This window comes from Scomber japonicus, chromosome 10 (assembly GCF_027409825.1).
Source record: "Scomber japonicus isolate fScoJap1 chromosome 10, fScoJap1.pri, whole genome shotgun sequence".
NCBI lineage: Eukaryota > Metazoa > Chordata > Actinopteri > Scombriformes > Scombridae > Scomber > Scomber japonicus.
Genome location: NC_070587.1, coordinates 31,733,638 through 31,759,324, shown reverse-complemented (window position 1 = coordinate 31,759,324; position 25,687 = coordinate 31,733,638). Strand labels below are relative to the sequence as shown.

General features: G+C 40.1%; 1 protein-coding gene across 1 annotated transcript; it reads right to left on the bottom strand.

Moving 5' to 3' along the window:
• Positions 1-10,803: 10,803 nt before the first annotated feature.
• nes (nestin) lies at positions 10,804-20,012 on the bottom strand. The gene is made up of 4 exons (XM_053327247.1): positions 19,182-20,012; positions 17,871-17,995; positions 14,767-14,843; positions 10,804-14,138 (listed from the first exon to the last, which is right to left on the bottom strand). Exons 1-4 carry the CDS (start codon positions 20,010-20,012, stop codon positions 11,221-11,223), a joined length of 3,951 nt encoding a protein of 1,316 aa, XP_053183222.1. The 3' UTR covers positions 10,804-11,220.
• Between the last annotated feature and the right edge of the window lie 5,675 nt (positions 20,013-25,687).

The following is a 25,687-nucleotide window of genomic DNA, read 5'->3' as shown; positions in this document are numbered from 1 at the left end:
TTAGTTTTTGTTAGATCCAGCCATGTTAGTTAGTTATGTCTGAAATCTTGATCTGCTGCGCACTATTGGGTGAACTATCTAGTGTCTATTATAGATTAGATTAGATTAGTAGCTTTATTATCATTATATTGAGGGTCAGACAACAATATAATGAAATTTAGATAGCACTCCCTGAGCCATAACAACATTTAAGACAATAAAAAAAAACTTAAGACATAAATACAACATTAACAATCCATAAGAGTAACAAAGTGCAATATGCAGTAGCAAGTCTCATTGTAACAGTAGGACACTATCAGTGAGTGTGTGTGGGTGAGTGGGATGAGGGGATCAGGCCGTGTTCAGTAGTTTAACAGCTTGGGGGAAGAAGCTGTTTTTCAGTCTTGTAGTGTGTGACTGAAGTGTCCTGTATCACCTGCCAGAGGGAAGTAGTTGGAAGTGGTGGTGGCCAGGATGTGTTGGGTCACGAATTATATTTAAGGCCTTTTGTATTTAGACTTGAAGTGTTGCTGCTTTAGAGTGGTGAGAGAGGGACAAATATCCATATATACCCATTTTAACCCTCCTGTTGTCCTTGAGTCAAGGAAGGAAGGGAGGGAGGAAGAAGGAAGGAAGGAAAGGAGGGAGGAAGGAGGGAAGGAAGGAAGGAGGGAAGGAAGAAGGAAGGGAAGGAGGGAAGTAAAGGAGGGAGGAAAGAAAGAGAGAAGGAGGGAAGGAAGGAAGAAGGAAGGAAGGAAAGGAGGGAGGAAAGTAAGAGAGAAGGAGGGAAGAAAAGAAGAAGGAAGGAAAGGAGGGAAGGAAGAAGGAAGGGAAGGAGGGAGGAAAGAAAGAGAGAAGGATGGAAGGAAAGAAGAAGGAAGGAAAGGAGGGAGGAAAGAAAGAGAGAAGGAGGGAAGGAAGTAAGAAGGAAGGAAGAAGGAAGGAAAGGAGGGAGGAAAGAGGGAGGGAAGAAGGAAAGGAGGAAGGAAGGAAGGAGGGAATGAAGAAGGAAGGGAAGGAGGGAAGTAAAGGAGGGAGGAAAGAAGAAAAGAGGGAGGAAAGAAAGAGAGAAGGAGGGAAGGAAGGAAGAAGGAAGGAAAGGAGGGAGGAAAGAAAGAGAGAAGGAGGGAAGAAAGTAAGAAGGAAGGAAGAAGGAAGGAAGGAAAGGAGGGAGGAAAGAAAGAGAGAAGGAGGGAAGAAAGTAAGAAGGAAGGAAGAAGGAAGGAAGGAAAGGAGGGAGGAAAGAAGGAAGGAATGGAGGGAGGGAGGAAGGAAAGAGAGAAGGAGGGAAGGAAGGAAGAAGGAAGGAAAGGAGGGAGGGAAGAAAGAGAGAAGGAGGAAAGGAAGTAAGAAGGAAGGAAGAAGGAAGGAAAGGAGGGAGGAAAGAAAGAGAGAAGGAGGGAAGGAAGGAAGAAGGAAGGAAAGGAGGGAGGAAAGAAGGAAGGAACGGAGGGAGGGAGGAAGGAAGGAAAGAGAGAAAGAGGGAAGGAAGAAGGAAAGGAGGGAGGGAGGAAAGAAGGTGAAAATGAAGCTAAACATATGAATGTATTGTTATGAATGAGTGTTTCCTGTTTCCTGTTTCCAAAGAGCATCACAAGATTCAAGTCAATGTGTATTCATGTGTAGGATTAAACTGCAGAGACCTGAGAAATGATGATAAAGGAAGTAAGGTTGGTTAAGGGTGGATGGCAAAGAAGAAACACCCACACAGATTGATGAGTGATCTGACCACCGGCCGTCAGCTGGCACGGTCAGCTGGTTCATCCGCAGCAGCCGTCGCTCTCATGTCTCATACAGACACACACACTCCTGCTTCAAAAGGCTGCTAATAATACACACACACACACACACACACACACACACACATACCTGTTTTTACTACCTCGTGGGGACCCCGACTGGGTGATGTCCTGTGGGGTCCAGGCTTTCTAAAGGGTCTAGACACCTAATTTTAACTCCTAAATCCATCATAATTCAGTTTGAACAAAAAAATGACTTGATTATCAATAACTCTCACATCAATTTGAAACCTGAATTTTGCGGACTCATAATGCTAATCACTGTTAGCCACAGCACAATTCACATTCAGTATTTGAACAAATGTTGGATTGAAACCCTAACCCTAACCAGGAGTCGTCCCCACGGGAAAAATTGGTCCCCGCAGGTTAGTAATATGTCTGATTTCGGTCCCCACCAGGATAGAAAAACGTGCGTGCACACACACACACACACACACACACACACACACACACACACACACACACACACATATACACATACTCAGACATACCAGTCAGACTTCCAACAACTGAACAGTTTGGGCATTGTCTATTTCCTGCCGCTGTGAGATAAAGGCTGATATTCTTCTGGGGGTGATCTCATGTTTTAGCACTTCATTGATTGAACTTCATAATGGCTGAAATATGTGGGGGAAATCTCTCAGTGTGAGTGTAGTATATCTTTAAATGCTTCAAATGTGCACTGTCACTGTGAACACACACAAAGGAAGCCTGCATGACGCCAAATGGGTCTTGAGAGACAGAGGGCTGGAGGATTATAGACGTGAATGATTGTGGTCCTCGTTGCTTTCCTCTGTGCTCTGTGTGTTCATGGGGTGTGGCTTCCCTGCCAGCGCACAGCTAACTTCATTTCCAGACACTGATTAGATTACTGTGCGGGTATCTGCAGGCAGACACACACTAACAGAGGAACTAACCTGCTTCACCTCTGCCTACACCACATTTACATCTGAATCACTTTTACTGATATCAGAGGCAGTTATTTTTATACATGGAAATTCTTGTTGTAGGAGGCGAGTTTGCTTTTTTAAAAGAATGATACTCACCGCAGAGGGGATGTGAAGTCCTGTTTTAAGGCTATACCTGATAGAAACCACTCAGAAGGTTTCAGTTTCTTTAGTGGTATAACATTGGTCAGTGAAACTACTAGTGGTACTCGTAGTGATCTGCAGAGCTGAAATCTGTCTTGCTTGTACGTGATTATAGAAATTAAACTCTGCATTAGTGTGTTTTAAGGTTATGAAAGGTATCAGGAAAAAAAGTATATGGTTTGAGCTGGGAATATTCCTTACATTTATCATATACAAGTCATTTCCAGCACCTGTGGCTTCAGGTTGTGGCTCAGGAGGTAGAGCAGTCGTTGGTGGTTCGATTCCCAGCTCCTCCAGTCCACATGTCGATGTGTCCTTGGGCAAGACACTTAACCCCAAATTGCTCCCGGTGTATGAATGTGTGTGAATGGGTGAATGACATGTAATGTAAATCGCTTTGAGTGGTCGCAAAGACTAGAAAGGCGCTATATAAGTACAGTCCATTTACCTAGTCTTCATGTTCTGACATAAATGAACAAATAGCTTTATCAAGAAAAGCAGCTTATGCATGCAACTTCTCTATTATTGGGTGTGATGCCACTTTCCTCTGCCAATATACATGATGCATGGAGCAGTGCTGCTTCAAATGTTTACATTTATTGAGCTTTTACTCAAGCATTGCTGAAGCTACTGTTATATATTTGAACAATTTGTTTACGCAACATTATGTTTTGAACAGATGAAAGCGCTGAGACTGTCTCACCACAAATTAAATATTCTAGAAAAAGGAGAACTGAAAACTGCACAAAGAGAGCGCTCGGCTAAGTACAGCTTCTGGTTCTTTGACAGTAAGTAAGCCTTATTTATGCTGTGTATTTGTAGGCTGGGGTACACTTCAGTTTCATGCTTCCTTGTGTGTCTGTCTTTGCAGAACAACCACATTTTAGGTCTGTGGAAATGGTGCAGTTACCCAGTAGCAGTGTTAAGCCAGCCAAAGCAGGTAGATAAGCAAAACAGGTACCTGTTATCTCTCAAAAATCTTTGTTTACAAGACGGTTCATTTCTTGGAAGATAATAGGTATTCTGTCTGTACTGTTCTGTTCTCTGTTTTCTATGCCAGACTAACACTAGAGGAGGGGTCTTCGTGGCTGATGCTTCACTCCAATACTTCAAACATTCACAGTTCTGGAAACTGACCAGCAGTCAAAGGAAGAGCTTGCACAGTTAGCATTTGCAGAAAGAAGTGCAACAATTACAAAACAGGTCGAAACCAGCCTCTTGACATCAGTTGTTATATCAATAGCTTGCTTTAGTAGAAGAAGTTCACACCTTTTTTTTATTCCGTTTTGACTCATGAGGTCAGTGTCTATTTCCAAATTCACACGTGGCTTACTAGTTTGTTCTGTTCATTCCTTTTTGGTCATGTAGGTTGTGAGATGGAGAAGTGAGGCTGCAGCAAGAAAAGAAGTTCTCAAAATCATCAAGAACACAGAAGTAACATTAATGTGTAGAAATAACTTTTAGACATAAATTACAGAACACTGATTGTGTAAGGTCGTTCTTATTTGAGGTGAATAATTGATATTTACAATATTATAGCATGATGTGATATCAATAGGCTAATAGTCATAAATGTGGCCGTTGTCAATAGTGACAAAAGTAGTTTTTATATCACCATTTCCCAAAAAGCTAAATAGTGAGACAGAAGTAATTAATGCAGTGATGTAAATAGTCATTATGTAGTAATTATGTAGTAATCATTGTCAGACAGACGTCCAAACATTGTATCATTATTACTGAAATTACAACATAAATCACAACAGTTTGCTACACATCTCAATATCAATCAAGCAATGGAAACAGTAGGGTTTTGTGTAGATGTTGTGTAGTCATGATGAGTAGTGATTCAATAGGTTTTTCATGAGGGAGAAAGGTCAAACTGCGGACATTGTGGTTACGGGCTGCAGCGTGTGTCATAACCAGTTAGCTACTGAAGAATCTGGTTCTCAGCAGGATGATAGAGCTGCTTGTGTGACTAAACTGATAAGGAACCTTTTTTACGCCATAGCTTCTTTAAAGCGGTACTGATAAAACTAATAACCCTTAAAGAGTACCGACACATGTCCCTAAAGCTGAAGATAAAACCAGCAGCTACTGTTCAGCTAGAGATCCAGCTGCTTCAAGGAGAGTTCATCATTTAGATACCGTTCCTGCTCCAAATACTCCAAATAACATCTGAATCTGTCCTATTGATAAGAGTGAGACAGACACAGCTCTTTATAGTTTGGAAACAGATGACTATGAAGTCAAACATCCAGGTCACAACCTTCGCTAATATTGTTGTCAAGAATGATTAGGGCTTTATTTTATAGTCACGAGTCATTCCTCCGCTCTCACTCACCCTGTATCACTAAACCTGACCTGCAGCTGTCATTGACAGATTGCACACTGCAGTGCAACCTCTTCTCTATTTTAACACAGGCCTGTAACTTCGCTGTGGTGATGATGAAGTCATATGTGTTTGATGGTGAGGATGAAGTCAGATGCTTTGAAGCACATTAGAAAAGTCGAAGAGTTTGAGGAAGGGTGCTGTAATGCTGTAGCAGTTGTTTTGGTCACGTAGCCACCACATTTAAACTGGCAGCTAATGATTGGGAGTGTCACATACGACTAATCTGCAAACCACTTACTTTTAACATCAATGTCTGTTGCAACTCATCTCTCACATCCGTCATTGCGATAACAATCTTCTTCCTTATTTCTCAGAAAAATAAAAGGGCCTATAAAGAAGTAAACGGAAACAGTACAAGTAGAAGTACAATTAATACACTTAAACCAAGAAAACAAAGCAGCTGATTTGAAATATAATAAGTTAAATTACACTTGCATGCATACAGTAATTCCTGTGCAGATTAAAATGGAGAAGATGTCACAGCATTTAATGAGTGATTCTATACTTAGAGTGCATTTCAGAGTACATGAACAGAAACATTAATATTTGTGAGTGTAAATATGGTGAAGTACAAAACTGTAATTAAAATACTGATTTCTAAAAACATTTTTTTTAATGAACAATGATATAAAACTCTCTCACTGCACATATTAGATTGACTCAACTGACAGGCATCTCATATAGAAACTGATCTCTCCAGATGGTCTCATGGCTTTAGCTCAGTTGTCATCACTTAAAAAGCTGTCAAAGATGTGCATGGAGTTGAATTTTAAACATTTAGCTTATGTTTTTTTTATGCAGAGCACCATACAACACAGAAATAAGCTTCAGATCCAAGATTACTGGTATGAAAAGCAAAGCAATGTGTCAAAGGTCAGAGTGTCAGAGCCTCTGTGAGTGTAATGATGAGTGATACTGCAGAGAAAGAAGGTGATGTTAATATCTACAAGTAATTCCACAAAACTGTCCTTTGATCAATTTTAATTAAATGTGTTGTGGTTAAGGCATTATACCAACAGGGTGATTTTCAATTATTTTTATGACTCTGTTTTATTAACCTTTGACAAGTTACTTGAAACACACTGAACTTAAATTTGCTGTATTGAGTGCTTATGATGACCTTTCCTCAAGCATACAGTCACATTTTCGCCAAAAAATGTCCACTAGTACACAAGAAATATAAAATCTACCAAGATGTTTGCTGTGAACCTTTACAGATTCATGTTCCCCAGTGAGGAGTTCTCTTCATTTTGGACACTACTGTACATGGACCATTTTAACCCTCCTGTTGTCCTCGAGTCAAGGAGGGAAAGGAGGGAGGAAGGAGAAAGGAAAGGATGGAGGAAAGAAAGAGAAGGAGGGAAGGAGGAAGGAAGGAGGGAAGGAAGAAGGAAGGGAAGGAGGGAAGGAAAGGAGGGAGGAAGGAAGAAGGAAAGAAGGGAGGAAGGAAAGGAGGGAGGAGGAGGAAGGGAGGAAGGGAGGGAAGGAGGAAGGAGGGAGGGAGGAAGGAGGGAAGGAGGGAGGAAAGAAGGAAGGAGGGAGCAAAGAAAGAGAGAAGGAGGTAAGGAAGGAAAGGAGGGAGGGAGGAAAGAAGGAAAGGAGGGATGGAGGAAGGAAGGATGGAGGGAGGAAGGAAGGAAGGAATCGAGGGAGGAAGGGAGGAAGGAAGGGAGGGAGGAAGGGAGGAAGGGAGGAAGGGAGGAAAGAAGGAACAGTCAAAACAGACGGGGTCAATTTGACCCAGGAGGACAACATGAGGGTTAAAGCCTAAATTGTCAAAATTGCTCTCAACATACTAGATTTCATCATCTGTCAGATTGTTATGAAAACTACAAATCACATTCACGTTGCTAAGGAGATCAATCATAATGATTTTGATGACATCATGGTCCATAAAAATATATATTTTTCATTCCACTCCAAATACTGTAAAACTCAAATTGAAGAATTGCTAAATACAACATGTTGCTAGTTAGTGTGGAGTTTAGACTTCGTACTCATTGGCACCATATGATTATTTTCTCTTATGGCGCTTTTCCACTACAAAGTTCCAGCACTACTCGGCTCGACTCGGTTCCAGGAAGGACGTTTTCCATTACAAAGAAGTACCTACTCAACGTAGGCGGGGTCGTCATAGCACGGCTCTGCGATACTGCCGTTACTTCGTTTTATAGGCGACACAAACACATAAACAATGGAGGACATGGAGGCAGTGATGTACCTGCTGCTGTATGTGGCTTTCTGTCACACACAAAGCAACAAAATTTGCCGGTATTTAAAAATGCTGGGTTTCATTCTTGTGTGGGACGGCTCATGACTCTTCCAGCGACAACTCTTCTGACCAATCAGTGGCTGGCAGTCTGTTGACGTCACATTTAGTATCGGCTCGGCTCGCTTGGAACCTCAGCAGAGCAGGTACTAAAAAAGTAGCAGGTACCAGGTACTATCCCTAGTGGAAACGCAAAAAAAAAACGAGTCGAGCCGAGTCGTGCTGGAACTGTGTAGTGGAAAATTGCCATTAGAGCTCAAAAGGGTTTTCTTACCTTCTCCTCAGTCCATCACTGCAGTTCCTCCATCGTTCAATCCAATGACATCACTAGTAAATCAATGGAGACAGGATGACAGATGGCAGATGACCATCAGGGTGCACATGTACACAAACCACAAAGAGCTAAAAGAGGTCTTCAAATGGATCCACCCAACCCCCACCATGTTGATTATTGGTGGCCATTAGCAATTGGTCACGGACAGATCAATCAATGTTGACGCTGAAGATTTCAAAATAAATGTGTTTATTCTAGTGAGATGGATGGATGGATTACCAAGGCCTGTTGATGTGCCATCTCTGTAGTTTGTTAGAAATTAAAGCATAAAGTGAACCATCATAACCCCCCCCCCCCCCAAAAAAAAAGTAGATGGTAGATGGATACCGTTCTTTATTTTGGAAAAACCAAACATCATAAAATAAATCTGGTCTGCTGTTCACATTTGGGTTGAACAGTAATTGGCCAAAAACAAGCTGATACTGTAAGTCATGTCAAACACAACAATACTTTATTAGCAGCCATGCCAAGTTTCATGGTGACTAGGGAGCTTGTTAGTGAAAACTTGGCATACAATAAAGGCGTGTTGTTGATGGTTGGTTTGACCCTCAGTAATGGGGCTTTACTGCATTAAATTGCCAAGGACTAAAATGATTCATGCAGCCTACAAAAGATACATCCCACCTCCAGGACGATTTAGTGGTAACCACATATTTAAGCCAAAAGTCTAATAATGTGAGCATGTTGCCAGCTTTACTTAAACCACACTAACACTTTATGTTTATATTTCAACAATGGCACATTGACTAAATGTTCACAGGCTTTCTATTGTTTTATATGCAGCCATATTAGTTAAAGCCAAACTCTGTTAATTAACTGTTAAATGAAGCATGAAAACTTGGTGCTACAGTGAACACATGAAGATGACATTAAAGTATGTTTGGATGGAAATACTCTCATTAAACCCACTTTTTAAAATAATCCCTCCATCTCCATAATTTCATTTTTATATATTATGTATAAATTACTACCTTGCTCATACCTTCAATCCATTAACTGCATACCTGGTTCTATATATTTATTTACATTTTACACTGTTCTTATCTGCAGAAATGGTAATAATTGCATTCTATGTCAATATTATTTATCCATATCATCCAATTTGTCAGGGTTTTTTGAAATTCCTGTTCTTCTCAGGTCAATCTGTTTAACAGTTTTTTAATAGATAAACATTGATCTATCAATCATGCACTAAAAAGTCAATAAAAGCTTTAAATAAAACCTCTGCAGTAGTAATCAGTTACTATTGTTTGGGAAAGATCCATATTAAATTAATCTTTCTATTTTTAGCTTTATCTTATTTGTTCCTGCTCTCCTCTCGAGGCATCAATTAAATTGTTGTTATCGGTTAGTGCTTGTATTGTGAGTATCCTGGGTAGGGCAGCTCTGTTGGCGGGCAGAGAATAAGAGCATGCCAGACAGCTGTTGTAATACCGCTGCAGCACTTAAACCTTCTCACAGTGAATACCGACTGTCTGCTGTTTCCTTCCTCGCTGAATCTCTCATTGGGGGGATTTGGGCAGCGAGGAGGTAAGCATTGGCCAAAATAGCCATCATTGTTCAGTAAACTGACTAATGAATGATAGGAGGGGGTGGAGGGAGTGGAGGGGGAGGGGGGAGGGCAGTGAGGTCACACATTGTTCCCTCTTTTGTACTTTTTTCCTTGGCCGTCTCATGGGATGGCTGTTTGCTTGTGGAGGGCCCGAGCGCTTCTTTGTTAGCTTGCCTGCTTTGAGGTCAGTAAAGCTGGGATATTGCCAAGTACAGATACACACAGACACACACACAGACACACACACAGACAAACACACACACACACACACACACACACACACACACACACACACACACACACACACACACACACACAAACCAGCCTTCATCAGTGCAAAGCCCAGAGGAAACAGAGATGGATGTTGCTGGAAGGCAGCAAGCAGCTGGTTTCTTGACCTTATCTTAAGGATGCAACTGTATTCTGAGTCAGAGTCAAGGAAAATGTTCATAGTTTTAGAGAAGTCTCTCATTACTCACCACAAACCAGTTACCGCTTTTAAACACAACATTCATATAGTTTTCATAGTCATAGTTACTGGTATTTGTTAGCAATGGTATGATTGCATGATCTATTTTTATGTGATTATATTGTTTTCCCAACACTTTATTTTACAAACATCAAATTTCTTAATGAATGACGTTCCCTGGAAAGAACTGTAATTTGGGGGCAGTTATCAGGGTAAAAATACTTACTAATTGGCCCATTTAAAAGAATATTTATCCAGTGTATTTTATCTACTGTTGACAACTTTATTCTTCAGATATGTTGTATTGTGCCTGCCTGTTACCTAAATTACATTAGGTACATTAGGTTCTTTACGGGACACACCTTTGGCTTAAACAAGCAGTAAAAAGGCATTAGAGGACTTGAGCTAATGGTTTCAGGCCTCAGAGTTGCCAGGATTTAAATACTGTACACTAAAGAAAAGCCAACACTAATACCAATTCACCCAAATTACATCAGCTACTACTGTATTTTATTCAGCTTTCCAAGACAAATACAGCTTAACGGTAAATGTATTTGCTGTGTCACTTAAGTCAAGTCAGTTTGATAAGGGATTAAATGCATGTATGAGGTGTGCTGCAGGATAAGACAACAAAGAGAAAGAGTATATCATGAATCTACAGTTTATTTTGAGCTGTAAATGTACCGCAATAAAACTGAACTTTATCATTGGATAGAAAGAAATAGAGCAATGTGCTTCATACAGACCAACCAAATACAAACATTACATAGTTTGCTTATGCCAATCATGTCTTCTTTAACAGCCTTTTACAATCAACCATTTATTCTATGTGTGTAAAACATAAAAAATAAGTCAATTGTTGTCAAGTGAAATGAGATAACTCACCAGCACAAAAAACTACCTATCTCATACACAGCAGCTCTACAAGGAATCCTACCCTTCTGGTGTCATTGATTTCCATCAGTGAGTAAAATCAGATTAGACAGCAATCAATAATACTTTGACTTTCTAATGACATTCTTTCTTCTGTCTACATGCTGTTCCCTCATGCAGAAATGCCCAACCTTCTTTCATAACATGCACACTGAAAGACTGAATAGTTTATTAATAATAATAATAGAAGGGGGAAAAGTTTTGTCAAATATATCAGTTTACAGAAATGAGGCATGTGCTCAGTATCTGTACAGATTGAATTGGCACGTTGGTGGTTAGTGTCACTGAGGCACAAATTTGGTTTTATAGTTAATGCATTATATAGCAAAATCTAATTTTCAGCTGACTAAAACTGATAAGATCTAAAACTGATTTAACTATACCCCTCGCTACTTTTTATAACTATTCCTCCCCAGATGACCAGGCTTCACCCTCAACTTCAGACTCCTCAGATTGAACCAACCCCACCTTAACATTTCCACCTAACATCTGCTTCACCCCTGAATGCATCTGCTCCTGCTCTTTCTTAGGTTCCAACTCTTTAGATGAGTCAATATCCGCCCTGGTCTTCCCATTTACCATATTAGAATTTTCCAGATTCCCCCAAACTACACTGTCACCAAACCCTAGATTCTTATTGGTTAGCTCAGCTGATTCATTATAGGCATCATCTGGTTGAAAAGTGGCACCGGTCTCCAGGGAGGACAGCCAGAAATCATTGTTTACACCAGAGCTGAAGTACTCATGGAGGTTGCTGTCTTTGCCATTTTTGTTCGATAGTTCTGTTGAGTCTTTCACCACAAAGATGTCGGTTTCATCAGGTATACTGTCAGGGGAAATCTCAAGGGGCTCCTCTTCATGTGTCACGGCACCTTCATCAGTGCCTCCATCATCAAGAAGATAACTTTCAGCTGATTTCGGCGCATTATCATATTTTACATAATCTTCGTTCTGATCTCTGATTTCAAAGTCCTCACTTGGGTTCTTAAGGACTTCCCATTCAGCTGTTTCTTGAACTTCGGGATAAGCTTGACAGTCTGCAACATCCTCGACTACGTGTTCTTGAGACACACTGGATGCTTCTGCAGGTGTAGCCTCTTTCATATCAGTGAATGGATCAGTTAGATGAAACGTGGACTTTGGATCCTCTGAGTTGTTCATTTCCTCCATATCAGGCCTGCTGATGAAGTCACTAAAGATAGGCTGATCTTCTGTTACATCAGCATGAGTCACCATGGACATATTGTGTTCATCTTCTTCCTCTTTTTCTGGAGCATCTACAGCTTCTTGATCTTTATCATGGACCTCTTCATCAGCCAGGTTGTCTGTTTGAGGCACTGCCACTGACAATTCACTGAAATATAGGTTCTCATACGGTTGATCGATAATTGCAGTAGAAGATCTGAGTTCATGGTTTACTGTCATGTCAGGCTCTACACAGGAAGACATGTCTTCCATTTTTGTTTTGCCAGATTCTTCTTGCTCTGTCATTTCCGTATCAGACTTTTCCTGTAGAGGTAGGACTGCTTCACTGTCATCAAATGCAAAGCGAACACTGTAGCTGTCTGTTGATAGGTTTTCCAATTCCTGTTCCACAAGTCTGTCTGTCTCCAACTCTTCATCATAGTCTACATACGTGGGTACCATCGGTTTGGCAAGCTGCTCAGTTTCTTCATCCGACTCTCCCTCATCGACTTTCTCGATCATTTCCTCTGTAACTTCATCATCATTCACCGGTGTAGTATGCTCACTCACAGTCATGCCATGGCCAGCATCCCTGTCCTCAATATGAGCGTAACCCAGATCATATTCCTCATCCAATGCCTCTCCTTCAACTTCTTCGCACAGATCTTCCATGGTTCCAAATTTCTTTGACTTGTCTTCGCTCCACTCTCCAGTTCCCGTCTCTCCAACCTTCTTTTCTTGTTCACCTTCACTGGACTCGCTTTCATCCATGTGTGAAGCCTGAGTATTGGCATCAGTGTCGTCGCTCTTGTATCGAATCAAAGGACGAGTGTCAGCAAGAGTGTTGTCCAGAGCATAGCTGTCACTCTCCACCTCGGTCTTCCACGACATTGAGACATTTGGAGAATCATCCTCTTCATCGTTTTCATCCTCTTCGTCGTCAGGAAGTGGTGAATGCTCTTCTCCTGGCTCAACATGCTGTCTGTAATCTACTTGTGCGTCATCAATGTGCGTCATCAATGACGATGCCATGTTGTCATCTTGCTGCACATTAGTGGCAAAATCCTGCCTTGTTTCTTTGTTATTATGCCCTTCTTCTCTTACTGATACATCCTCCTCTGGTTCAGCATGTTTTTTTTTTGTTTCATGCTTTTTTATGTCATCATCCATCTTCAGATCAACCTTCCTTTCCATCACACTATCATATGTATCCATCTCTTCTCCATCAGGGTACAATTTATCCTCAACCTCAATCTGATTTCCTACCATGGAACAGCTTTTTTCTTGCTTTATCTCAAATGCCTCCTCTTTCAAGATGTTTTCATCTTGGCTGAAATCTGTAACTTGGTTAAAAACACTTTCTTCAGGTTCACATTCAGACAGTGGACTGCTTGTTCTGGATTCGAAGGTTGGTTCGAGTACCGCCTCTGTTTCAGAATCTGAGGTTTCCTCTTTCACATACTCTACCTTTTCGTCTATGTACTCTTTTTCTATCAATGCATCATTTGGGGCTTTCAGTTCTTGCTCTGCAGCTAACATTTTGCAAGGCCCATCCTTATCAGATTCAAATGAGAAACCGCAGAGCTCCTCTGTCCTTCTCTCATGGTATGATGTAAGACTGGGTGTTGTTTGAAACTGATGCTGAATAATGTCATCATTGACATGCAGCTTGCTGTTGAGGCCAGACTCAACCTCATAACTGACAACTGACCCTACTGTTTTTTCTTCAGTAAGTTCACCACCAACATTGTTCCAATTATCTTCCTCTTCTTGGTCCACAAAGGTGTCGTTATGAGCCTCTTGCTCATTCGGAGGTGAAAGAGGCTCAGCATAGGTGACTTTCTCATGAACTTCCTGTGGTCTAAAATTTTCAATTGCTCCATCCTGCAGTATTTTCGGATAAGGGGTATCCCATGTTGATGACTTTGTTGTGTTGTCGTCTGCACGTTTTCTTGAAATATTTTGAGTTTCAGGGAGGATTATGGGTTTTCTACTCCAGACTGATGAAGCATGTGTTGCTGTTGCTTGCAATTTTCCTGTTGTACTACAGACAGATGAAAAGGAAGTGGTCTTGTGGCTGGCAGGCAGCTGGGTCTTGTAATTCTTTTTAACCCCTTGAGGACTGAAAACTGTATCTGTGGAGGACAAGAGCAGAATTCATAAATACAGAACTGACACACTGTAATAATTGTGACTTGCATTGATGTCTCTTGAACTCACTGGCTTCAAATTAAACCAACATGTTACAGTGTATTTGAACAATTCTGTCGATATCCTACAATATCTGATATCTGACTGGTATTTCAAATCATCTCTAGTAATTTTAACGTGTCAGAGATACTGGGAAGAACCTGCCTCCACAAAGCATTATTAAAACATAGGTTTTCAGGGAGGGTGGACACTAATGGGGAGATATTGATCCTCATTTCCTTCCTCTGTTGTCTATGTTACTGGAAACCAAAGCCATATGGCTCAATAACCTTTGGGGATTGTCTTAGGTGGCTTACATTACAGTACCCAAAGTGCCGAGCTCAGCCCCCTTGGCCAAGCCCCCACCACCACTCCCCAGTTAGACTAATACTATTACAGACATGTCCTCCACTTTAGTTAGTGACAGTATAACCTTACAAAGGGGGGTTATTAATGTAAGAGAGAGAGTGGTGACAAAGGAGAGGATTTATGTGACATATTTGTGTTATAAACACTGCAGAATTTTAGTCTCTGGCATGATGTTGATTCATGAATACTGTTTACTTTAATTACCTGTGATGAAAATGTTTCTTGGCCGATTTGACAAAGAGATATTTCCCCCGCCGAGGCTTTCACTGTCCAGCAAAGCTCTGCAAAGACAGACGACAAGAGAAACCAGTTGAAGTTGCACATCTTATACAAACAAAACATGTTTTTGGATCAAGAGCAGGCGTAAATGAGTGAATGCTGGCATGATGCTGCTCACAGAGTGGTGGGTGGGGACATGAGCGAGGGGTGACTTTTGTTGCTCTTGAGCAGCAGGAACAGACTGAGATTTGTTGATATGGTAATGAAGAAAAGGCCCTGCCATTGAGGAGCCATCTGCAGCACGCACACACACATCCACACACAAAATGACGCAGATATTATGAGCAACCCATGCAGCACTAATACCAATGTCTCCATTCACATGTTGACCACATCAATCACATACCCTTATAATTAGCTGCATGTCTATCAGATTATTTTTTTGGCCTGCATGTTGATTAAAATTTTAAATATAATACAATACACCTTGGTAGTTTCATGCACCGAAAATAACATTGAAAATTGTCCTCTAGTTTTGCCCCCTGTTCCCCCCCACTCCACTCTGCTGTTATTCTAGACTCCCATAGCTCATAAACTGGTAGCTTCTCACTGACGAGTGAAGGTCAATATTTTGAGGAGGAGGGAGAGGGAGAAAGGAGACGCCACTATAGAGCCCTATAATGCATAAGTCACTCTGTCCAAGACAACAGAGGCTGCTGTTTCAGTGTGGTGACCTTTAGTCCAGACGGCTGCACAGCCTTTTATTCATCAGCTTCTCTCACCAATGGAAGATCGGTGGTCTGTGCTGTTTCTGAGCAGCAGCGTTTGAATGGGTTAAACACACCAGCTAAATCAGAGTTGACATGGTCTTGATGATAGCCCAGCTGGATTCATCTGGGGGTTTCAACCACCTTGTTTTTAAAGATTCCTTCACATTCTTATATTGTATCATGTGATATTTTGTATTTGTGCCTGCAATAAATACATATCCATACTGTTTACTGATCATACCGATATTTCAGCAATATCAGATCCTGAGGCGTCAACAATGCAACTTCAGTTTGAAGGCAAAACTCTGATTATAATGTCATTTCTATGAAAGGAACACAGCAAATTAGTCCATATCCATTTCATGTTTAACTTTGCTGAGAACACAAGCACCAGAAACAATGAGAAATCGCTAACCTTTTTCAAAACTCTTATTTACAAAGAGTATCCTGATACTTTGGTAGCAGGATACCAGAATGGTTGTAACTAAGGCCAATTTTCATTATCACTTAATCTGCTGATAGTTTTCTCAATTAATCGTTTTGTCTATAAAATGTAAGAAGGATCGGCTCTAACTACTGATTTATAGATGATCAAAATAGTTGCCCTTTAATTTGCTGATGATTTAGCTCAAGTTACCAATACATCTATTTATCAGCTGAACAGTGTGAAATGTCCAAATATAAAGTACGAAATTTCCCCAACAAGAGCATTCTTTTAAGTACATCTTATCATCTGTGTTTGAGGGAGCAACAAATAAATAGCTGAGCAACATTTAGCTTAGCGTGATTGATTACCATGTGAAAATGACCACAATATTGATCATTTTCTTCATATGTTGGTAATAAAGACAAATAATGTTTGGAAACTGAATTAGGAGAAGACATGACTTGACATTTAGAGTGAGGAGGCTTCTTGGAAATATCAAAAGTGTGTGGTGTGCTTCATTTGCCTTTCAGCATGTTGAAATCAACATTTAACGCAACATTCATCTCATAACTTAGTTCCTTAGATCAGCCACCTCTGTGAAGTGCTGCTGCTTTTACATGGCAGTGTGAAGTCAAAGTTCCTCTTTTTTTTCTCACTGTTTCTTTTGAGTGTGACTAACGCTCAATAAATACCATCTTATCATGGAAAGTCAACATCCACACAAAACGGAAAACTTCTCTTTCAATACTGATTTGTTTCATTTTACATGTAATCAAAACAGTAGTCGTATTATTTTTTCACCCACTGATCACCAGAAATGACAGAAGAACAGGTTGCAAAGCTGACATGTTAAAAGACAGTCAAGATCTAGATTAAAAAACAACAACAGAAACTAAACCTCCATATGTTTTCCTTGGGATGTGTTGAAAAACAATGTGAATAATGCTTCATACTGTGACACTCTGCTCTGTTTTAGTGTTAGGGCAACAGTTAAATTGCGACACAGTGAAGTAATGCAATGCATGGTGAAAATCTTGCAAGCATCTTTTCTGTTGCAGTAAATTCAGTTTGCAGAAACAAAACATTCCAAAATGAAGTAAATCCAAAAAGTAGTAGGGGTGTGATAAATGATCAGTGTCATGCTATGATGTCTTTTGATACATTGTTATTTATCAGGCATTAGTACTGAAATATTTTTAGTTGCCTTACTGAGGTACGGTTTCTGTATTCTGTCAATTCCTGAATAAATTTGAAATAGTTTTGCTCTCAGCCTTTTTGCAGCTCAGCCTTTGGCCTGTTTATGCCAGTTTGCTCTATGTGCTGTTGCTTGTGTGTGTTACAAAAACTAAAACTCCCAAACTGAGGCTTGTCAGGGTTTAGTGAATACATACAGATAATAACTTGCTTTCTACACTGCAAACATGACACATAACTGCCCCTAAAATCACAAACTGTTGTTTTACATTTATTTTTATTTACTGAATTTACTGACTTAATTCAACATGTTAATTAGTCATCTTTAGAGATGTTTGTAGGTTCCCCTGCATACAGACTTTAGCTCCATAATTAATACACAGACACTGATACTGAACTGTCCATCTTACTTTTGTTTTCACAACATAAATAGATTGAAGTATATTTTGGAGTGAAATCTTGAACAGATTTTCTCAGTATCGATCAGCCCTGGATCAATTTGTATAATTTCTAAATAGTCTGAAAGCGCAGATGGTGACTTCTGTCTGTGATTAATTATTTTTATCCCCAATGCATGCTGCGATAGACTTCCCAGCATGAAGGTATTCAGAATGATTGATGGTCCTTCATCTCTATTCTTGGTTTTCTGTCAAGCATTTAGTGACAGATGTCTTTATTCAAGGTGCCCTGGAGCATACCTGTATGTGGAGACCTCCATGCCCAGAGACATCTTCTGCTGCAGCAGGTCTCGGTTCTTCAGAAGGAGACAATCAATCTGCTGGCCCAGCTCCTCTTTCTCCGCCTCCAGGCCCTCCAAGTGGTCCTGCCAAAACAGGAAGCAAAGCAGGAAAAGGAAGAGGTTTAAAAAAAGGTTTGAAAGCATTCACAAGGAGTAGTTCATTGAGTAGAAAATAAACATTTCAGCCTTGTTTGTGTTGCAGTTTGTAGAGTTCTCTGGCTTGTTTCAATGTTGGGTGCAATCTTTCGTATAAATGTGCTGATTCACTGAGGAGTTTTGGTGAACAGTGATGCTGTTACAGTCTAGTTGCATAGGTTTGTATTTTTAGGGTTGACTTGTTACTGTAGTTTGTTAACCTTGCAAATGATTACGATCCAGGAAGCTGTGTTGCCAGTTGTTCAGATCAGCCGAGTAGAAAGCAGAATTGTGCTTGATTTGGGTGCCACACCTCTTGGATGTCACTGTGACCCAGAACGAATCCCCAAAGCCCCAACCTATAAATGTGTAGTCCCACAGGCATTGCCAGACCCACATGTTTTCAGTCCATTAGAATATTAGATAAAAATAGTCCCTGAGGGAATAAATCACAAATGCTTTTTAAGGTTTCAGTAGTGCATCTGACATGTTGCCTTGAATATTGGCCAATAAATACAATATAGTACACAAGTTTGTAGCAGGGCAAAAACATCGTCTGGTGATCAAATATTTGTTCTTTAAAGACCTGACCTGTCATTTCTAAGGTCATGTCAGTAACTAAATTTTGTTCCATCTCATTCACCACTGTCTTGCAGGTGATGATTATCAACTGTTCACATTCCAGTGTGGTTAGTCACTGCATGATTTTAGACTGTGTCTATTTGTGACATGTCTGGCTATGAAAAAGATGACTCACTGTTTCTAAGGCAACGGCGAAAGAACTTTTGGGGTTTGTGTGTTTTTGTTTTCTATTAGAGAAGCTGTTAAAGATAATTCAACAATAATTAAAATCAGTCAGAGCTTCTCTAGTGGACAGAAATATGCCATACCACTATGCTATATACTGTGTGTATCATCAAATGAATCAGTCCATAAACTTAAAACATTTGCTTGCTTTTCTCTTGTTCACATCCCGGTATAAACAAATATATTTAGGTATTATTGGTGCAAGACACCCCAGTGGGATCTGATCAGTTATTTTTTGCTTACTGCCAAAGTCAAAGTAATATTGGACACATGATTTGAATTTGATAAAGAGTATGATCTGTAGCAGGTATGGTTGTGTTGCTCTCACCTGCAGCTGCTGGATCTCCAGGCTGTGTTTGTCTCTCTGTTGGAATGCAGTCTTCTCCAGATGCATCCTGACATCTTGGGCTGAGGCGATCTCCTTCTCCAGGGCTCGGAGCTTTAGCTGACTCTCACTCTTCTCCTGGCCCACTTGCATCAAACGGCTTCTGGCCTGGTTAAGCGACTCCTCTAGCCAAGCTAACTGGCCCTGATAGGCATCTGCTGTCTCCTGCCATGCCCTGTTGGCCCTCTGGGAGTACTCCTGATCCAGCTGTAGGAGGTTTGGTGTCAGGTTGCCCCTTTGAGCAAATGTGGTTGGCACTGTGGATCTGGAATGGGTAATTTTGGCCTCCAAGTGGGCCACATTGTCCTGGTGGTTTTGAATTAGGAGCTTCATCTCATTCTCCAGCTGACTAACCTTCTGCCTAAGCCAGATTTGTGCGCGGTGCTCCTCTTCCAGCTCCTGCCTGCTTTTCTCAAACTTTTTATTGGCATCCACCCGAGCCTGGGCCACCTTCTGCCTTTGCAAATCCAGTGTTTGGAGCTCCTCAGTGAGCTTTCCAACCTCTAACGCTGTGTAGACTCTGTGTTTCCAGGCTGCATCCACCTCCAGTCTTGCCTGACGCAGTTCTTCCTCCAGACTCTTCCTGTGCGATAAGGCTCCATGATTGCTGTGTCTCAGAGTTTGGATCTCCTTTGCAAGAAGTGCATTTTCCTCCTCCAGGTGTTTGACCCGGCTCAAGTAGGTCCCCAGGCGTTGGTTCAGGTTCAGCATTTGTTGCTTCTCCTCACCTAGGTGGCTTTGGTAGAAGGGTTGATGCACTCTGTGGAGCTCCATGTCAATGTTTAGATAAGAGAGATTTGGCAAACTGAGGCCTCACTCAGAAGTACACCAATTATGATTTAGCAGCCAACTGTATCGCTGTGTCCAGGCCAGGGTTGTGGTCTGTGTGTGGGTTTTTTGTGTGAGAGAAGCTCCTGTGAGGCTCTGGTGGTCTGACTGCCAGCAAGAGGCTTTCATACTGAAGTTAATGAAGGGGCTGGGCAGACTGACAATAGGGGAGGAGGGATGAAGAGGGAGGGGACTGGATTCTACAGAGGGAGGGGAGAGGAGATGAGGTAGGGTGGATGGACAGGGAGAGAGTGGAGCAGTAGGGAGAGAGAGAGAGAGAGAGAGAGAGAGAGAGAGAGGGAGAGAGAGGGGGGGGGGTGAAGGGGAGATGAGATGGAGGAGGGCTGAAAGAGATGGGAAAGGGCAGAGAGAGGCAGTGAGGTAATCTCTGAGGTTAACTCTTTCATCACTGCTACTTTTTTCAGAGGAAAACCCACAGCTGAACAGAAAGTAGATGCATTTCACATAAAGCAATTCAATCATCATTAACAGCAAACAAGACATCATAAAACCACATTTAACAGAACAGTGGATCTCTGCAAGTCACAGGCAACAAGCAGCAAGAGCTTTAGATATAGCACCGACATCACAGCAAATCTCATCAGGAGAGGCCACACTTCACACACACAGGCAATTAAAAGTGCTTTGTATAATACCTTCAAACATCAGATTACACCAATACTTTATACTGAATGAAAAAAGCAAAATTACAGTCATTTAAATCACATGAAAAAAGGGTGTGTGGCTGAGCATGTAATCGCAACACCTCTGTTTCTGGCCAGGGAACTTTGTTGTATATCATCACTCATTTCTTGTCTTCTCTTACCATGCCTGAATAAATACTTTTAAAAAACATGATAGGTCATAGAAATGTTCAAGCCCATGGGGTCAAAGGGAGTAAAGTTAAAAGTTTTTAATCTGTATTTACAGGTAGTTAAAAGGTTTCTTCCAGCTCTGTGGTGCATAGCAAGCAGAACACTACCTGATCACCTGAGAGGCCAAGAGGGCTCCAATGACAACAGACAGAGATATATTTTGATCCCAAACCACAAAAAGATTATAGACGAGCACCAGTAATTTAAACTATATTATATGATACAACAGAAGCCAATGAGCAGAGACCTGAGATGGTGTTGTTTGGACTGTAGTAGCAGCATTCTTGAGCTAAATTTGTCCTTTTACAGAACATGAAATGATACATGTGCAAACAAACGCATCAACACTTTATACATATTCACATCTACTTCATCATCATCACTACCTGTCTTTTTAATAGACCAGTACATAAGCTATCCTACATTTCAAATGTTTTTATGTGTTTATAAAGCTCTTAAACATGGCTTTTGTTTTCAAATATGTGCCTGTTTTTAAATGTGAACACACTCATTTGTCACACTATGTTGAGTGTATATTAGAGTGAAAAAAAAAAAAAACCCCAATACTGATTCTGATGATGACATTAGAATAATATGGTATGAAACTTAAGTTTGACACAGACCTGTTACCAGAAAAAGGAAGCAACCTTTTCCTGTAGCATGTGCATTTGGAGACACATGTCACTTTATTTGCTATATGTTACTAAGAGGTCATGTCAAATGCAATCTTCAAACCTTCAAATACCAGGGGAACAGTGCTTGCACAACAATAGAAAACAGTTTGATCGGCATAAAGATGTACAGAGTATTGACTTAGATGATGAAAAGACTGGTACCTAGAACCGAACCTTGTGGTAAACCTTTGGTGGTGTAAAAAAAGCTGGAGGAGAGTCTACTGAGCTCCACACATTACATTCCTGACAGTTAGAGAGGTCATTAGAGAAGCAGCCAATAGCTTCATCTGACAGGCCTACTGTATGTCTGAAACCTCTAACATAAGATGTCATGGTTAATGGTGTCAAATGCCTCACACAAGCCAATGAAAAGTGCAGCACAGTAACTCTTGGCATCAGAAGACTTCACAACATCATTTAAAACTTTCAAGGAAGTGGTTTCTGTACTGTATTGCTTCCTAAAACTGATGATGATGATGTTATGTATCTAAGCTTAGCTAAAATACAAAGTTTCCTGATGGGTCTGTAGTTGTTAAACACTGTGGGATCACCACCTTTCAATGATGGGAGTACAAAAGTAGTTTTCCTGACCAAAACGAAAACGAAATGTTCACACTTGTGACATTTTCACACTTCATCAAGCAAGCTGTTTGACCAAATGCAGATTACCAAGTTTGGACGGTTTGTACTCCCTCTTTTAAAACAGCCTAACTCAAAGTATCAGAGGTGTATATATATATTATATACTACATTTTAAGGTTAATGTGATGAGTTAGGCTGCTTTAAAAGAGGATGTAGAATGTATATGACGGTGGCTATCATTTGTCAAAAGAAAATTACACAAACAGGACATAAATTGGCATAAGTGGGGAAAAATACAGATACAAATGAATGAAATGAGGAAATATCAGATTTATATGCTCTGTAAGTACTAACAAAGACATTACATCTCTAAAACAAAGCAGCTGAACCAGGGACCAAATCTACTGAATATAAAACTAGTTCATAGTGATGCAGTCTCATGGTAAGAGTAAAGGCTTTGTTGTTGTAAGAACACCATGAATTGAGTTCCCATACTAAGTAAACATCAAAGATAAAAAAGTTAAACTCTCTTCCTGAGTGCAGTGTTCATAATTATTTCTTTAATTTGAAGATGAAGAACACAGTGTGTATGGATTGAGGCTCATATCCAGACCAGTCATGCATGCAAATGATTTTCTCAACCAAAAGCAGAAGTTGTTCATTTTAAAACTGCGAGTGATCAGCAAAGGAAACAGACACTTCTGCTCTTTGGTTGCTCTCTGGCAGTCTGTCTACTAGTTAGTCCGAGCTCAACAGACAGACTGTAGAGATGGAAGAGGAGGAGATTAACTATGCTTCAGTTGTATTTAAAACTAAGACCAACTCCCGACCTGAAGGTAGGCTTCAATTTTCTTAAATCAAGAATATTATATGGATCAAATGCTGTTTTCTTTTTTGTTTTGTTGTTGTTTTGGTGATCTTCCTCATATGTAGATTAAAGTACAGACATGTTGTTAAAATAATACTGGAAAGAAAGAAAGAAAGAAATGTGGAATCTTTATGGATTAAAATGAAGACAGTTTAAATCTTTGTTGTCCTGTAAGTGAAATCTGATTTTCAACCAGAACTCAAATCAGCTCTTCATTGATCATGTGGACTGAGTACAGAGTAAGAAAGCAGCACAACACTGTGGAATTGTTGTTTTAAAACCTGGAGGACTACAAGTTAATGTGCAATATTATTTAAAAACAAATAGATGAATTTACTGTAAATGAAGGTACAGTAGTCTACAATTTGGAGTGTGTGTGCCTTTTGCATTGGAAACTTATCAGGAATGAGTGGCGGACAGGGACAGTAATTCAGGCTGGGAATTTGACGTCATTCCAGGCCTTCCTTTTCATGCAGACTTCTAATTTTGTATTCTAACCCTATTTGTTGATATAACAGTTAAAAGAAATATGGGAGTGACCAATAAGTGCTCTATTTGAATACAGGATTTTCATTGAAAACCCTGTATTCAAATGTTATAGTAATGAACCCTAAAAAAAAATCCTGTCATCCGTAGGCCTACTTTGAAATAAATGAAAGGGCACTATATGCAGGCCTGTTTCACTCCTCCCTGTGTATGTGGAAAATGAATCAAATGAAAAGTAAGGACTATTAATGACAACAAACTGCAGCAGAGACTAATGTTAACTGCTCCTCTCCTCTCCCTCAGTGTGTGTACAGCTGAAACACAGACAGGCAGTGGTGGAGAGTTGTCAACAACTTAACTCACTAATTTAACAACACAAACTCTATAAAAGAAGAATCCAAATGACAAAAAATACTGCTGTGAATGATATAAACAAAAGCTATAACCTTCTTCACTGAATTGCCCTCCTGGTGAACATGTCACTTATTTTACAATATTTAGCTGCATCAGTGGCAAGGGCTTTGCGTTTTCTGTCCCTCTCCCTCTCTGCTCCACCTTTCCTTTTTGTGATTACGTACGCCAGATAAGTGGATTTGACTGGTCCGGACACCAGGAATTGTCCCGGTGCTCCCGATGTGCAGTCCGCCTCAAACGTCATGCTTATTCACAGCTACAGTTTCCTTATTACACACTGAATGTCTTTGGATTAAAAACATCCTAAACTTAAAATGTGTTTTGCTTATCGTTGCTTCACTTTCAATTCATAGATTCTAGATTTTTTTAAATGAGGGAGAGAGTAATTTCTACTTTAATTGTTTTAGATATCAGATAAAAAATTAGTCAAAGCTGATCCATTTTTATGTGTTAAACACAGCTGCCTAAAACAGTCACGAAAATGTGTAATGAAATTCTCATGAAAGGCAGTTTCCTCTTTAATATGGGATCCACTGACTGTGAAAGCCTGATTTCGTCATCTTGGGTTTTAGCACATAGTTTTATGCAGTAATTAACCATGACTTTATGTCTTTCAATCTTTCAGCTCAAGAGGAGGAAGAAATTGTGTACGATGAGGTGAAGGTGGTGCAGAAAAAAGCAGAACAAGCAGCTGATGGTAAGTTCAAAAGCAATGTAATAGATTTTTGTGAAGTATTTTCTTTCACTTTCCTCTTTTACATATGATACATTTACTGTGAAAGTCTGATTGCATCATCTTGGGTTTCAGCACATAGTTTTAAAGCTGTTTGAGGGTCAACAGCTGTTATTCTAGGGAAAATACTGAAGGACTTGTAATCCTAAAAGATATGATTTTGGGATAACATTAATCACAAACAAAAAGGTAAAAATAGGAATGGAATAGGCTTTTAAAAGACCATGAACACTATGCAGTAATTAACCATGACTTTGTGTCTTTCAACCTTTCAGCTCAAGAGGAGGAAGAAATTGTGTATGATGAAGTGAAGGTGGTGCAGAAAGAACCAGAACAAGCAGAACAAGAAGCTGACACAAATGGTAAGTTCAAAAGCAATGTAAGCTACATTTACATATTACTGCTACTGGGAACATTTCTAGTAGTGCCTTTAGTACTGCTGCAACTACTATCACTACTTTAACATCAGCGGTAACATCAGTAACCCTGAAGGCAGTGTAGGAAATTTAAGGAATATTTAAGGGGGAAACCTTTTTCCCCACTGGCACTTTCACCTCACCCTTTCAACAAGATTTTATTTAGGATGAACCTCTCATATGAAACCACTAGATGGCAGTATAGTGATGATCCTGAAATCATGATACTATTTAATAGGCTCAATCTTAATAGATTTAGCAACATTTCTGGGGGGATAATATCACGTTCAGATCTCCTACAAGTCAAAACCAGTGATTTCATCATTGTGGATCTGATGTACTGTTTGTCACAGCCTCAGATGTTTCACAAAATTACAGATTAGTAGCTGCAAGTAGTGTCAAGAGAGGCAACATAAGTGTATTATTCCTTCTTTAATGATGCAGATCTAGAAATAACTTCTTTTTTTTCTGTCATTCCCAAATTTTAAGCATTGATGAAATTATATATATTATACATTATCTGTTTACGTGTATTCATTCATTGTTTTCTTTATATTCAAGAATGCTGAAAAG